This window comes from Oncorhynchus mykiss, chromosome 4 (genome assembly GCF_013265735.2).
Source record: "Oncorhynchus mykiss isolate Arlee chromosome 4, USDA_OmykA_1.1, whole genome shotgun sequence".
Classification (NCBI taxonomy): domain Eukaryota; kingdom Metazoa; phylum Chordata; class Actinopteri; order Salmoniformes; family Salmonidae; genus Oncorhynchus; species Oncorhynchus mykiss.
In genome coordinates this window covers 19,016,743-19,032,294 of record NC_048568.1, presented here as the reverse complement: position 1 = coordinate 19,032,294, position 15,552 = coordinate 19,016,743, and the positions used below count along the sequence as shown (strand labels likewise).

The following is a 15,552-nucleotide window of genomic DNA, read 5'->3' as shown; positions in this document are numbered from 1 at the left end:
ACATCACATTTGCCTCTTGTTCACAATTTACTACATTTACATTTACTAAATAAGCATTACAGATTTCATAACTCACATGTACGTTTTTGAAAGTTTGAAATCCCCTACAATATTATAAAGCAATCTTAGGTACAGTAAAATGTTATTTTGAGCCGACATTTCATTACATCTGCCATCAAGTGTTTTTGTCTGTTTGCGAGGATTTAACTTAGTGTAATGCATGTTTTCCATTTGCAGATGAAGCCAGAGTTCATGCAGCTAGATGTGAGCAAATATGGGAAGAAAATCAAGGGGCTGAGCTCCAGGGAACGAATCAAGGAGGACCATGGAGAGAAGGAGGCCTCCTCAAAGCAGGCTGAGCCCACTCGCATCAGAATCTTTGAAGGAGGGTATGTCAAGATGGCTGCCATTAGCCATTAAAATGTAATTGAAAGCCTTTTGATATCAGTGTGGAACCTTCTGGAGACGGCTGCTTAAAATGTTATATTGTTGTGACCTCTATACAAAATGTACAGGCCAGCACTTAAATATGAAATATTTTGTGGTTAAGTTGAATTTAATGCCTGGTGGCTGAAACCACTTCTTCATGGTCTATGTTATATGAGAATGATAAAACAATTACTGTGGTAACTGAAATGTAGCTTTTACATGATTTTGTCAAATGACTGTTTTTCATGGACTTGAAGGCTTTTTCCGCAGAAATAGGATGTATACACTGCATTAAGAATGTATTCAGACGCCTTGCCTTTTTCCATATTTTGTTACGTTACAGCCTTATTCTAAAATCTAATTTAAATACATTTTCTCATCAATTTACACACGATTACACACGGTGTTACACACGATGAGGTTTCACACAATTTACACATAATGACAAAGCAAAAACAGGTTTTTAGAAATGTTTGCAAATGTATTAAAATACTAAACTGAAATATCATATTTACATAAGTATTCAGACACTTTACTCAGTATTTTGTTGAAGCACCTTTGGCAGCGATTACAGCCTCGAGTCTTCTTGGGTATACAGTCTTGTATACAGACTGTACAGCAGTACATCTGTATTTGGGGAGTTTCTGCCATTCTTCCCTGCAGATCCTCTCAAGCTCTGTCAGGTTGGATGGGTAAAGTCGCTGCACAGATGTTTTCAGGTTTCTCCAGAGATGGGCGATCGGGTTCAAGTCCGGGCTCTGGCTGGACCACTCAAGGACATTCAGAGACTTGTCCCTGAGCCTGCGTTGTCTTGGCTGTGTGCTTAGGGTCGTTGTCCTGTTGGAAGGTGAACCGTCACCCAAGTCTGTAGTCTTGAGCACTCTGGAGCAGGTTTTCATCAAAGATCTCTCAATACTTTGCTCCGTTCATCTTTCCCTCGATCCTGACTAGTCTTCCAGTCCCTGCCACTGAATAACATCCCCACAGAATGATGCTTCCACCACCGTACTTCACCGTAGGGATGGTGCCAGGTTTCCTCCAGATGTGACACTTGGCATTGAGGCCAAAAAGTTAAATATTGGTTTCATCAGATTAGAGAATATTGTTTCTCATGGTTTGAGAGTATTTAGGTGCTTTTTGGCAAACTTAAAGCGGGCTGTCATGTGCCTTTTACTGAGGAGTGGCTTCCGTCTGGTCACTACCATAAAGGCCTGATTGGTGGAGTGCTGCAGATATGGTTGTCCTTCTGGAAGGTTCTCCCATCTCCACAGAGGAACTCTGGAGCTCTTTCAGAGTGACCATTGGGTTCACCTCCCTGACCAAGGTCCTTCTCCCCCGATTGCTCAGTTTGACTGGGCGGCCAGCTCTAGGAAGAGTCTTGGTGGTTCCAAACTTCTTCCATTTAAGAATGATGACGGCCACTGTGTTCTTGGGGACCTTCAATGCTGCAGACATTTTATTTGGTACCCTTCCCCAGATCTGTGCCTCAGCACAGTCCTGTCTCGCAACTCCACGAAAATTCCTTTGATCTCATGGCTTGATTTTTGCTCTGATATGCACTGTCAACTGTGGGACCTCATATAGACAGGTGTGTGCCTTTCCAAATCATGTCCAATCAATTGGATTTACCACAGGTGAACTGCAATCAAGTTGTAGAAAAATCTCATGGATGGTCAATGGAAACAGGATGCACCTGAGCTCAATTTCGAGTCTCATAGCAAAGGGTCTGAATACTTATGCAAATAAGGTTTTTCTGTTTTTATTTTACAATACATTTGCATAAATATCTAAAAACCTGTTTTCGCTTTGTCATTATGTGTAGATTAATGAGGAAAAATAAGGCTGTAAAGTAGAAATGTGGAAAATGTCAAGGGGTCTGAATACTTTCCGAATGCACAGTATATACAAAGCAGAATGTATTTTTCAGATGGCTTTTAATTGTGGTTGAAAGGTGTTACTTACTAGCATAGGCTACTGTTTTTATGGAAATACAGTAGAGCATAATTTTGCTGTTTAACTGCCATGGTATTATTGACAACTGTCCGTGAGGCTTCGGTTAACCTCTTTACTTTGGTTCAAGCGATAAATAGATTTCCAAATCATTTTTGAAATCATTTTATTTTTCAAATCACAATAACATACGGCGTCTTGAATATCCCTTTGAAAATATTATCATATACAGTTAGATTTTTTCTTTATATAATTCAATTTCAGAATCGAGAACAGCTGTAAAAATGTCTGACCAATACCCAGTTGAGTCTGGCACCGGAATTATTTTCTCTGAGCAGTTGCAAGCTAACTTTCCCAATGTAAAGTTAGCTGTTTGATGTATTTGATATTTGCTCCCTTAACACATGCTTCGATATACTCAAAACCCTCCAATAATGTTGAATAATCTGATCTTGTTATGATTTCAGGTACAAATCCAATGAAGACTATGTTTACGTGCGGGGCAGAGGAAGAGGGAAGTACATCTGTGAAGAGTGTGGGATCCGCTGTAAGAAGCCAAGCATGCTGAAGAAACATATCCGCACACACACCGATGTCCGGCCGTATGTCTGCAAGTTCTGCAACTTTGCTTTTAAAACCAAAGGTGGGTTTCCTTCTTCCATTTCATATAACCACATGTATGCAAATGTACACCTTTCTTCTCAAGCACTTTAACCTGATAATTCAAACAAAAACAGTGATCACATTGGAAAAGGATTTATGTAGGACTGAACAGACTGCTGTCTGCATTGCGTTAGAAGGGTGGCAAGGTTCTCTCTCTCTCTGCTGCAGTGGAGTGTTGATGAGTCAATTGAAAGGCCAGGCGGCCTATGCTGCTTCCAGTAAGACATTTTAAAAGTCGTAAACTCTTGTTTCAGGAAACCTGACAAAACACATGAAGTCGAAAGCCCACATGAAGAAGTGCTTGGAGCTCGGGGTGTCAGTGACATCTGTGGAGGATGCGGACGCCGAAGAAGCTGGTATGAATCAGACAGACTTACTGAGCATATTTTATACAGATGAGCCAATATTTGATAAATACTGGGCCCTGTATGTTGCACTGGTGCGGTTCTTGAGGAAAAATTATTGTAATGAAAAACAGGAACCGCCTCTGTCAGGTTTATGTAAAATGACCAACTTTAAAGATACACAGTTCACATTTTCCCTGCTTGTATCCCATCATTTAGCATAAAGTGGGAAAGAACACCAGTGACCCATTCAATCCAAAATAAGTAAATTGCAGTTGCTGTAAAAGATTTGTAAACGCCTAAATAGAAAAGCACTACTGTGTTTGTATGTCTCATTTCCTTGTTAAGACTGCACTAAATTCTGTTTATTTGTCTTGCAGAACAAAGTAGGCTACTGTTATTGCATTTGCATAGGGTTTGACTGGATCAACGGTTGGATAAACCATATGTTTCTTTTTAGACAATGGCGAGGATGGCCAGAGGGAGTCTGGGAAGATGTCAGGCATCATGGCTGACCACCAGTTCTCAGACGCCGATGATTCTGATGGTGGCGAGGATGACGGGGATGAGGTGGACGACGATGAAGATGATGACGACGATTACGATGGCGAATCCACGCCGAAGACTCGCTCCAGAAGCACCAGCCCTCAGCCCTATGGCATACCATCTCTGTCCGTCACGGACTCTCAGGGCGCCTGCTCCTCAGACCTGCAGGGCCACTGCTCCAAACCACCCCTCTTCAGCTACTTCACCAGCCTGCCCAGCATCCAGATCACCCAGCTCATGGTGCCCAGTGAGGGTGCAGGCCAGGGCCAGATGGCAGAGTACCAGCAGCTGCTGCAGGGCGCCCTGGGGGAGGACTATAAGAGCAGGCTAGACGTACCCAGCTCCATGGACGAGGACTTTGGCCTTTCCCCAGCTCACAGCTCCTCATCATTCGACCTGTCCCTGTCTCGCCTCTCTTCCCCAGGCCTGGACTCCTCCCCTCTTCGAGAGCCGTCCCCCACCTCCACTTCACGCAAGTACCTCTTCCCCCGACGGGACCTGTCCCCCCATGGCCGCCTGTCACCCCACAGAGAGGTGTCCCCTCTCAGGCACCACTCCCCCAAGAGGGACATCTCCTTCAGAAGGGACCTCTCGCCCCGCAGGGACCTTTCCCCCAGGAGTCACATCTCACCCCTGTCCCACGCCGGACGCCCCATGTCACCGGGCAGAGAACTGGTGGGCAGGAGGGAGCTGTCTCCACGGAGTCGCCACCGGGGCATGATCAGACCTGTCTCCCCCAGGAGGGGCATGCACCATCACAGTGCCCCCTGGAGTCTGGGCCAGCACCTACACTCAGAGATGGTGCCAATGGGCCAGCGTAGCAGAAGCCACTCAGAGATGGAGACAGTAAGTGTTCCAGAATGTATTCAACTGTTCTATTTTATTATATAAACATTGCACATCAGCCTTCATGAACAACTCATTACTGGCATATTATACACTGAGCATACCAAACATTAGGAACAAATTCATAATATTGAGTTGCACCCCCCCACACCTTTCGCCCTCAGAACAGCCTCAGTTCGTAAGGGCATGGACTCCAGAAAATTATGTCATGGCTTTAGAAGCTTCTTATAGGCTAATTGACATAATTTGAGTCAATTGGAGGTGTACCTGTGGATGTATTTCAAGGCCTACCTTCAAACTCAGTGCCTCTTTGCTTGACATCATGGGAAAATCAAAAGAAATCAGCCAAGACCTCAGAAAAAAATTGAGTTGCATTGAGTTGCACCCCTCCACACCTTTCGCCCTCAGAACAGCCTTCGTTCGTCGGGGCATGGACTGTACAAGGTGTTGAAAGCGTTCCACAGGGACCTGTCCCCCCATGTTGACTCCAATGCTTCCCACAGTTGTGTCAAGTTGGCTGGATGTCCTTTGGGTGGTGGACCATTCTTGATACACACGGGAAACTATTGAGCGTAAAAAAAAACAGCAGCGTTGCAGTTCTTGACACAAACCGGTGCTCCCATTCAAAGTGACTTGCATTTTTTTTATCTTGCCCATTCACTCTCTGAATGTCACACATATACAATCCATGTTTCAATTGTCTCAATACTTAAAAATCCTCCTTTAACCTGTCTCCTCCCCTTCATTAAAATGGATTTAACAAGTGACATCAATAAGAGATCAGAGCTTTCACCTGGATTCACCTGGTCAGTCTAGGTCATGGAATGACATCATTAAATAGTAACCGCAAAACACCAGTCTCAACGTCAACAGTGAAGAGGTGACTCCGGGATGCTGGCCTTTTAGGCAGAGTTGCAAAGAAAAAGCCATATCTCAGACGGGCCAATAAAAAAAAAAGATTTAAGATGGGCAAAAGAACACAGACACTGGACAGAGGAACTCTGACTATAAGGCCTTCATTTCTCAGAACAATAATAGACTGAAGAGTTTCAGAAGAAAGTCTTTGTTTCTGGCCATTTTGAGCCTGTAATCAAACCCACAAATGCCGTTGCTCCAGATACTCAACTAGTCTAAAGAAGGCCAGTTTTATTGCTTCTTAAATCAGAACAACAGTTTTCAGCTGTGCTAACATAATTGCAAAAGTTTTTTTTCTAATGATCAATTAGCCTTTTAAAATGATAAACTTGGATTCGCTAACACAACGTGCCATTGGAACACAGGAGTGATGGTTAATGATAATACGCCTATGTACAGTTGAAGTTAGAAGTTTACATACACTTATGTTGGAGTCATTAAAACTTGTTTTTCAACCACTCCACAAATGTCTTGTTGACAAACTATAGTTTTGGCAAGTCGGTTAGGACATCTACTGTGTGCATGACACAAGTAATGTTTCCAACAATTGTTTACAGACAGAATATTTCACTGTATCACAATTCCAGTGGGTCGGACGTTTACAGTGCCTTGCGAAAGTATTCGGCCCCCTTGAACTTTGCGACCTTTTGCCACATTTCAGGCTTCAAACATAAAGATATAAAACTGTATTTTGTTGTGAAGAATCAACAACAAGTGGGACACAATCATGAAGTGGAACGACATTTATTGGATATTTCAAACTTTTTTAACAAATCAAAAACTGAAAAATTGTGCGTGCAAAATTATTCAGCCCCCTTAAGTTAATACTTTGTAGCGCCACCTTTTGCTGCGATTACAGCTGTAAGTCGCTTGGGGTATGTCTCTATCAGTTTTGCACATCGAGAGACTGAAATTCTTTCCCATTCCTCCTTGCAAAACAGCTCAAGCTCAGTGAGGTTGGATGGAGAGCATTTGTGAACATCAGTTTTCAGTTCTTTCCACAGATTCTCGATTGGATTCAGGTCTGGACTTTGACTTGGCCATTCTAACACCTGGATATGTTTATTTTTTAACCATTCCATTGTAGATTTTGCTTTATGTTTTGGATCATTGTCTTGTTGGAAGACAAATCTCCGTCCCAGTCTCAGGTCTTTTGCAGACTCCATCAGGTTTTCTTCCAGAATGGTCCTGTATTTGGCTCCATCCATCTTCCCATCAATTTTAACCATCTTCCCTGTCCCTGCTGAAGAAAAGCAGGCCCAAACCATGATGCTGCCACCACCATGTTTGACAGTGGGCATGGTGTGTTCAGGGTGATGAGCTGTGTTGCTTTTACGCCAAACATAACGTTTTGCATTGTTGCCAAAAAGTTCAATTTTGGTTTCATCTGACCAGAGCACCTTCTTCCACATGTTTGGTGTGTCTCCCAGGTGGCTTGTGGCAAACTTTAAATGACACTTTTTATGGATATCTTTAAGAAATGGCTTTCTTCTTGCCACTCTTCCATAAAGGCCAGATTTGTGCAATATACGACTGATTGTTGTCCTATGGACAGAGTCTCCCACCTCAGCTGTAGATCTCTGCAGTTCATCCAGAGTGATCATGGGCCTCTTGGCTGCATCTCTGATCAGTCTTCTCCTTGTATGAGCTGAAAGTTTAGAGGGACGGCCAGGTCTTGGTAGATTTGCAGTGGTCTGATACTCCTTCCATTTCAATATTATCGCTTGCACAGTGTTCCTTGGGATGTTTAAAGCTTGGGAAATCTTTTTGTATCCAAATCCGGCTTTAAACTTCTTCACAACAGTATCTCGGACCTGCCTGGTGTGTTCCTTGTTCTTCATGATGCTCTCTGCGCTTTTAACGGACCTCTGAGACTATCACAGTGCAGGTGCATTTATACGGAGACTTGATTACACACAGGTGGATTGTATTTATCATCATTAGTCATTTAGGTCAACATTGGATCATTCAGAGATCCTCACTGAACTTCTGGAGAGAGTTTGCTGCACTGAAAGTAAAGGGGCTGAATAATTTTGCACGCCCAATTTTTCAGTTTTTGATTTGTTAAAAAAGTTTGAAATATCCAATAAATGTCGTTCCACTTCATGATTGTGTCCCACTTGTTGTTGATTCTTCACAAAAAAATACAGTTTTATATCTTTATGTTTGAAGCCTGAAATGTGGCAAAAGGTCGCAAAGTTCAAGGGGGCCGAATACTTTCGCAAGGCACTGTATACTGAATAAAAATATAAATGCAACATGTGTTGGTCCCATGTTTCATGTGCTGAAATAAAAGATCCCCGAATCTTTCCATATGCACAACAATCTTATTTCTCGAATGTTGTGCACACATTTGTTTAATTCCCTGTTCGTGAACATTTCTCCTTTGCCAGACAATCCATCCATCTACAGGTGTGGCATATCAAGAAGCTGATTAAAACTGCATGATCATAACACAGGTGCACCTTGTGCTGGGGACAATAAAGGCCACTCTAAAATGTGCAGTTTTGTCACACAACACAGTCCCACAGATGTCTCAAGTTTTGAGGGAGTGTGAAATAGGCATGTTGACTGCAGGAATGTCCACCTGAGCTGTTGCCAGAGAATTTAAAGTTAATTTCTCTACCATAAGCTGCCTCCAACGTCATTTTAGAGAATTTGTCAGTACTTCCAACCGGCCTCAAAACCGCAGACCACGTGTAACCTCTCCAGCCTCAGACCTCCACATCCGGCTTCTTTACCTGTGGGATCGTCTGAGACCAGCCACCTGGATTACTGATGAAACTGAGGAGTATATCTGTCTGTAATAAAGCCCTTTTGTGGGGAAAAACTCATTCTGATTTGCTGGGACTGGCTTCCCAGTGGGTGGGCCTGGCTCCTAAATGCGTGGGCCTATGCCATCCCAGGTCCACCCATTGATGCGCCCCTGCCCAGTCATGTGAAATCCATAGATTGTGGCCTAATTTATTTATTTCAATTGACTGATTTCCTTATATGAACTGGAACAGAGTAAAATTGTTGAAATTGTTATATGTTGCGTTTATATTTTTGTTCAGTGTATTATTAGTGCCTGCTTTTATAGGATGATAAATGGAGAGTCTAACTTAAAGTTATAGTACAATGGAACCGTGCAGGCCCACTATAGAGTGCTCTTACAGTCTCTGCGGTCATTTCTATTTATATATGTGGCTAATTAAGAATCCCTGGGGAAAGGGGAAAAATGCAGTATTCTTGCACTGTGGAGTCATTCTTGACTTCTCCACACCATCTGGTTGGTTTCCGTGGTAGTGAGGGATAAAAAGATAAGCCAGCCGTAGCCATAATGTACTGTAAGCTTGGCTCATCACTCAGTGGTTAGTAACTGTTTTTTTTCTTTCTTAAGATTCTTTTTAAATCCGGACAGTTTAAATGAAGCGTGAAATGGAGCCTGCTTCAGCTGTATAATATATATATTTTTTTGTTATATTCATATTTGACTTCTTTTTAGCTGGTAATAGTTTGTCATATTTGAGCTGATTTTTCCTACCATCTCAAGATCCATTAAAATCCAAAGTAACACTTCATTTGCATAGTCCATCTGTAGAAGCTCTACAGATGATCAGTAACCTTTCAACTACATGTGTACTAACCCTAACCCTAGCCCTTATCCTAATGCTAAACTTAACCCTAACCTTAACCTTTACCCCAATCCATATTTTAAAACGAACCTTAACCATAACCAGCATTTGCTTATCAACCGATAGTTTGTTGATAGTATGAAGAAGCACAGGGCAGAGTTCTATTTCCAATGACATGCAATTCCTAAAAACGATAGGCTATTTACATTGACTGTAAATAGATGTTGTTTCATGCGTTTGCCTATTTTCATACGGTGCATTCGGAAAGAATTCAGACCCATTGATTTTTTCCACATTTTGTCACATTACAGCCTTATTCTAAAATGGATTAAATTGTTTGTTTTTTTACCTCCTCAATCTACACACAATATACCTTATTGACAATGAATACTTACAGTACCAGTCAAAAGTTTGGACACACCTACTCATTCCAGTGTTTTTCTTTATTTTGGCCATTTCTACATTGTAGAATAATAGTGAAGACATCAAAACGATGAAATAAAACATATGGAATCATTTAGTATCCAAAAGAGTGTTAAACAAATCAAAATACATTTTATATTTGAGATTCTTCAAATTATCCACCCTTTGCCTTGATGACAGCTTTGCACCCTCTTGGCCCTTGAAACCTGTTTTTGCTTTGTCATTGTGGGGTATTGTGTGTAGATAGATGAGGATTTTTTTGTATTGAATCCATTTTTGAATAAGTCTGTAAGGTAACAAAATGTGGAAAGCCTGTTACTTGTGAGGCACATCATGGGCATTAAATTACTCGTTTTTTTTTTTAAATCACTGGACTGATGGTTCGATTTTTGTATCAGTTATTAAGAAATATATCTTTTTTTAACATTAAAATGCACCATGCATTATGTGGGTTGAATGCTGTAACAGCACAGAATAAAACAATGAATAAAGTCCCATGATGGTAGTGACTGCCCATTACTGCCTATCACTTATTAACCATTATTTATTCACATTACTTCACTTTAATAAAACGTATGTTACGTTTATTTTATTTGATGACTTTATTATGTCTTTAAGTTAATCATTATTTGACTAATTCTCACCTTGCGAGCAAAACATTTTAGCGGCCCCCCTCATGACAGTGAAGAGAGACATTTTTTGTTTAAATGTTAATTTCTTGCAATTCTACATATTTTGCCACAGGGCGGAGAGAAGATTTTACAATTTTATAACTCATTTCATGCAATTCTACTTATTTTGCCATGGGGTGGAGAGAAAAATTACAATTTTTACAGCAAATTACCTGTAATTCTACACATTTTGCCATAGGTTGGAGGCAAATGTTGTCCGTTTTTTATATGATAACTGATGATCAATGGGACCCACCCCGTTTGGAACACTGACAAGTAATAATAATAAAAAAACATTATACAATAAAAATATGTTATTGGGGGATTGCTCAATCTGATTGGGTGGGCCTGGCTCCCCAGTGGGTGTGTCTGCGCCCACCAGTGCCTACGCCCCTGAATTAAATTGAGAAAATGCGTAGTACTTTCTGTATATTCTATAGTCGAAGATCCACAGACCCTATTTATCTTTGGCCACTATATTTTGTACTGAATTCATCTTGTATTGTTTCAGGATCAGAGGAAGGGTTCCCCTCCCCACAGCAGCCAGGAGTCCACACGGCCACACCAGGGCCTGTTCAGCCACCTCCCCCTGCACTCCCAGCAGCAGGTCCGCATCCCCTTCCCCATGATCCCTATCGGGGGCATCCAGATGGTGCACTCCGTGGCCACCTCCGTCACCGGCCTGGCCCACCCTGCCCGCCTCCCTCTGCAGAAGAGCACGTCCGAGGAGTCTAGCACCAGTGAAGTGTCCTTCCCGCTGGCCAGGGGGTCCACCAGGTCCACCGATTCGCCCCAGTGCCATGAAAGAATGGAGAGGACCCCAGTTCCTTCCTCCGGCCCGTCCTTACCCAGGTCAGGAAGTCGCCGGGACAGCGCAGACATGCCTGACATCAAGGACAATCAGCAGCAGGAGGAGAGCATACAGACATGTACCAAAGCTATCGCCTCTCTCCGCATCGCTACGGAACATGACACTCTGGAGAAAGGCGTGGTGGCGTGCTCTTTAGAGCCCCACCAGAGACGCCGCTCCCCGCTGCCTCACCCCTGCCATCCCCCTCACCCCATCCCTCAGGAGAGCGCCCCCAGCAGGATTCAGCACTTTAGTGGCCTAGAGGTTAGGCAGACCCCGGCCGGCCGCTCGGCCTCCCCTCTCCCCCTACCCTCCAGCTCCAGCTCAGAGACCTCCCTGCCGGCCACATCAAAGGGCCCGGCGGGTCCCACGGCAGAGCCAGGCCACCATGTTAAGGAGAGATCACCAGGTCGACAGGGCCCAGGGGAAAGGGCAGCAAGCACAAAGAGAGGTAAAGATATATCAAAGGACTCCACAGAGAACAGGTGAACGATGTTTGAAAAGGGAGGGACGTGCAACGTAAAGACATCAACCCATACTATTGCACACACACAACACAAGAACACAGAGAGACAGACATTCAAACACACACACACGCAAACACAAGCAAATTAAGTAGATACTCTGCAGTTTCAATGTATGTGTATAGCATGCCTTTTATAACCTGGTTTGCTATTTTAACAATGTATTTCTTATTTAAAGTTTCAGAGAATATACATACAGTATATGTTAACTTATCCATGAGCCTGACCAAATTGCTTATGGACTCCAGTCTGGTACTTTTAAATGTACAAATGTGTGTGCCTTTTCTTTACTTTCTGCTTATATTCTTATAAGCATATTAAGCAGGAAGATATGTAAATATATAAAGTTTATCAGCTTTGTAATAAATGCAATTTCCCGTCTTTTTTGGACACTTGAGTCTGAATGATGTGAAGTATCAATATATGTAAGGTTGCACTAAAACATATTTTTATATGAGTGAAATGAAATGGCTTTTGTGTACAGCAGCAATTCTATAATACTATTTATTGTATCATGTTTTATAAATTGTACATTTTTCTTAATGTTGTGTATGCCTTTTCTATGTAAAGCATGGGTTTTGCTATGGCGTAATTAGAGCAAAAAATATGTACACTGTCAAATGGCTTTATATGTTAGTGAATACACTTTACTTGGAAGTATATACATATAATTAAATTTACAAGAATATATACCTATTGTATATATATATATATATATATATATATATATATATATATATATATTCTATATATATATATATTCTATATATATATATATATTCTATATATATATATATATATATATATATATTATATATATATATATTATATATATATACATATATATATATATTATATATATATATATATATATATTATATATATATATATATATATATTATATATATATATATTATATATATATATATTATATATATATATATATATTCTATATATATATATATATATATATTCTATATATATATATATATATATATTCTATATATATATATATATATATATATATATATATATATATATATATATGCACTTACATTTTGGATTGACACCCACATACAGTATGGTAGTTAGTTCTAAATGCTTGTACCTTTTTCTCTCCTGCTGGATTGGCTACACTAGTTGTGATTTTGTCATTTTTTACAAAAAAGTAGAACTTATTATTTTTTTGTTCAACATGTGCACTTATGCATTTTCTTTCTTTTTGTTGTTGTTCATCGCTTACTGAAGTAGTAGTGAAATATTAAAGATAGTTTGATCTTCTGTGAATCATGTTGCTTGAAGTACTTGATTTAATGAGTAGGATGGGGATCATTCCAGCAGATGTAATATTGAATGCCCATGAATCTGTGTGTATATATATATATATATATATGCAGTCATACACATTTATACATGGAAAGAGTTGATTCTGGGCAATGCCGTCAGTTCATCCCCAAAACATTTTTAAAGGCTTGTACACACAGATATCAAGAACTCTGAAGAAATGCACCTTATGTTCCCTACATTTTGGGGGTACAATCTCATAATATATACATTTTTGGGGTACAATCTCATAATATATACATTTTGGGGGTACAATCTCATAATATATACATTTTGGGGGTACAATCTCATAATATATACATTTTGGGGGTACAATCTCATAATATATACATTTTGAGGGTACAATCTCATAATATATACATTTTGGGGGTACAATCTCATAATATATACAGTTTGGAACTGGGATTTGGAATCCCCAGTTGCTTGTAAAAAGCTGTGCAAATAAACAACCTAAATGAATGGGAGCATTCAGCCAGTCACTCTTATGTATATCTGTATTTTGTATGGTGTGTATAAGATCGGTGTATTTTACTCTTTGGACATTTTTGTCAGTAGTCCCTGGTATTCACTTAACTGTATTAACATGTCTTTAAAATCTAAGGTATCAAAGCACAAATCATTGTATAGGAAGAAAAGAGAAAAAAAAGGTAAACATACATAAAAAGGGTAACTTTGTGATGTTCAGTGGAAAGTACAATATCATGTAAGACCCCAGTTTTAATAATGAATCACAGTACAGGTGGGAAAAAAAGTTTTTTTTGTTAAAAAAATAAATAAATACTACAACAATATGCATGTCCTCGATGCTTTCATTCTTTGTCTCCCTCAAGTGCTTCATATGTACGTACAGTGCCAGTCAAAAGTTTGGACACCTACATTACAGGGTTTTTACTTAATATTGAATATTTTCTACATTGTAGAATAATAGTGAAGACATCAGAACTATGAAATAACACATATGGAACCATGTAGTAACCAAAAAAGTGTAAACAAATCAAAATATATTTTATATTTGAGATTCTTCAAAGTAGCCACCATTTGCATTGATGACTAAAGTTCATTTGTGGAATTTATTTCCTTCTTAACTTAAGGTATAGGGGGCAGCATTTTCACTTTTGGATAAATAGCGTGCCCAATTTCAACTTCCTGCTACTCAAGCTAAGAATATAAGATATGCATATTATTAGTAGAAAACACTCTTAAGTTTCTAAAACTGTTTGAATCATGTCTGTGAGTATAACAGAAATTATATAGCAGGCAAACCCAGAGGACTAACCGTTCAGATTTTTTTCTTTTTTAGGTCTCTGTCTGTTCAAGGATTTCTCATTGGGAAGCGATATTTCTTAGGAACTTGTTTTCAGTTCCTACCGCTTCCACTGGATGTCACCTGTCTTTGGAATTTGGTTGAGGTTATTCCTTTGTGCAATGAAGAAGTATGGCCATCTAGAAACTGCGTAACACTGTTGAGAGTTGCGCAAGACTTGAAAAGTAGCTTGGTTTGTTGTCTTCCTGTATTGAACACAGATAGACCCGTCTTCAATTTGATCGATTATTAATGTTCAAAAATACCTAAAGTTGTATTACAAAAGTAGTTTGAAATGTTTTGGCAAAGTTTCCAGGCAACTTTTGAAATATTTTGTAGTGACGTTGCGCAATTTAGAAGCTGTTTTTTTCTAGATCAAACGCGTCAAATAAATTTACATTTTGGATATATATGGATGGAATTAATCTAACAAAAGGACCAATTGTGATGTTTATGGGACATATTGGAGTGCCAACAAAAGATGCTTGTCAAAAGTAAGGCATGTTTTATATTTTATTTTTGTGTTTTGTGTAGCGCCTGCAGGGTTGAAATATGCTACCCTCTTTGTTTACTGTTGTGCTATCGTCAGATAATAGCTTCTTATGCTTTCACCGAAAAGCCTTTTAAAAATCTGACATGTTGGCTGGATTCACAACGAGTGTAGGTTTAATTTAGTATCTTACATGTGTGATTTAATGAAAGTTAGATTTTTATATAATTTTATTTGAATTTGCCGCGCTGCATTTTCCCTGGCTTTTGGCCAAGTGGGATGCAAGCGTCCCCTATACCATAAGAAGTTGATCCGTTTGAGCCAATCAGTTGTGTTGTGATAAGGTAGGGATGGTATACAGCAGATAGCCCTATTTGTCTGTATTATGGCAAGAACAGCTCAAATAAGCAAAGCGAAACGACAGTCCATCATTAATTTAAGACATGAAGGTCAGTCAATCCTAAAAATTTTAAGAACTTTGAAAGTTTCAAGTGCAGTCGCAAAAACCTTCAAGCGCTATAATGAAACTGGCTTTCATGAGGAACGCCACAGGAAAGGAAGACCCAGAGTTACCTGTGCTGCAGAGGATAAGTTCATTGGTGTAAACTGCACCTCAGATTGCAGCCCAAATAAATGC

At 40.0% G+C, this 15,552-nt stretch overlaps 1 protein-coding gene across 3 annotated transcripts in view; it reads left to right on the top strand.

Moving 5' to 3' along the window:
• LOC110522245 (transcription factor HIVEP2) overlaps positions 1-12,304 on the top strand; it is a 99,798-nt gene extending 87,494 nt beyond the window's left edge. For all 3 annotated transcript variants that reach the window (XM_036975817.1, XM_036975818.1, XM_036975819.1), the window contains 5 exons: positions 238-389; positions 2,847-3,022; positions 3,297-3,398; positions 3,847-4,778; positions 10,916-12,304. In XM_036975817.1, coding sequence (XP_036831712.1) covers positions 238-389; positions 2,847-3,022; positions 3,297-3,398; positions 3,847-4,778; positions 10,916-11,743 — 2,190 coding nt within the window. In that variant the 3' untranslated portion in view covers positions 11,744-12,304. The remainder of the gene's footprint in view (positions 1-237; positions 390-2,846; positions 3,023-3,296; positions 3,399-3,846; positions 4,779-10,915) is intronic.
• Positions 12,305-15,552: the final 3,248 nt, after the last annotated feature.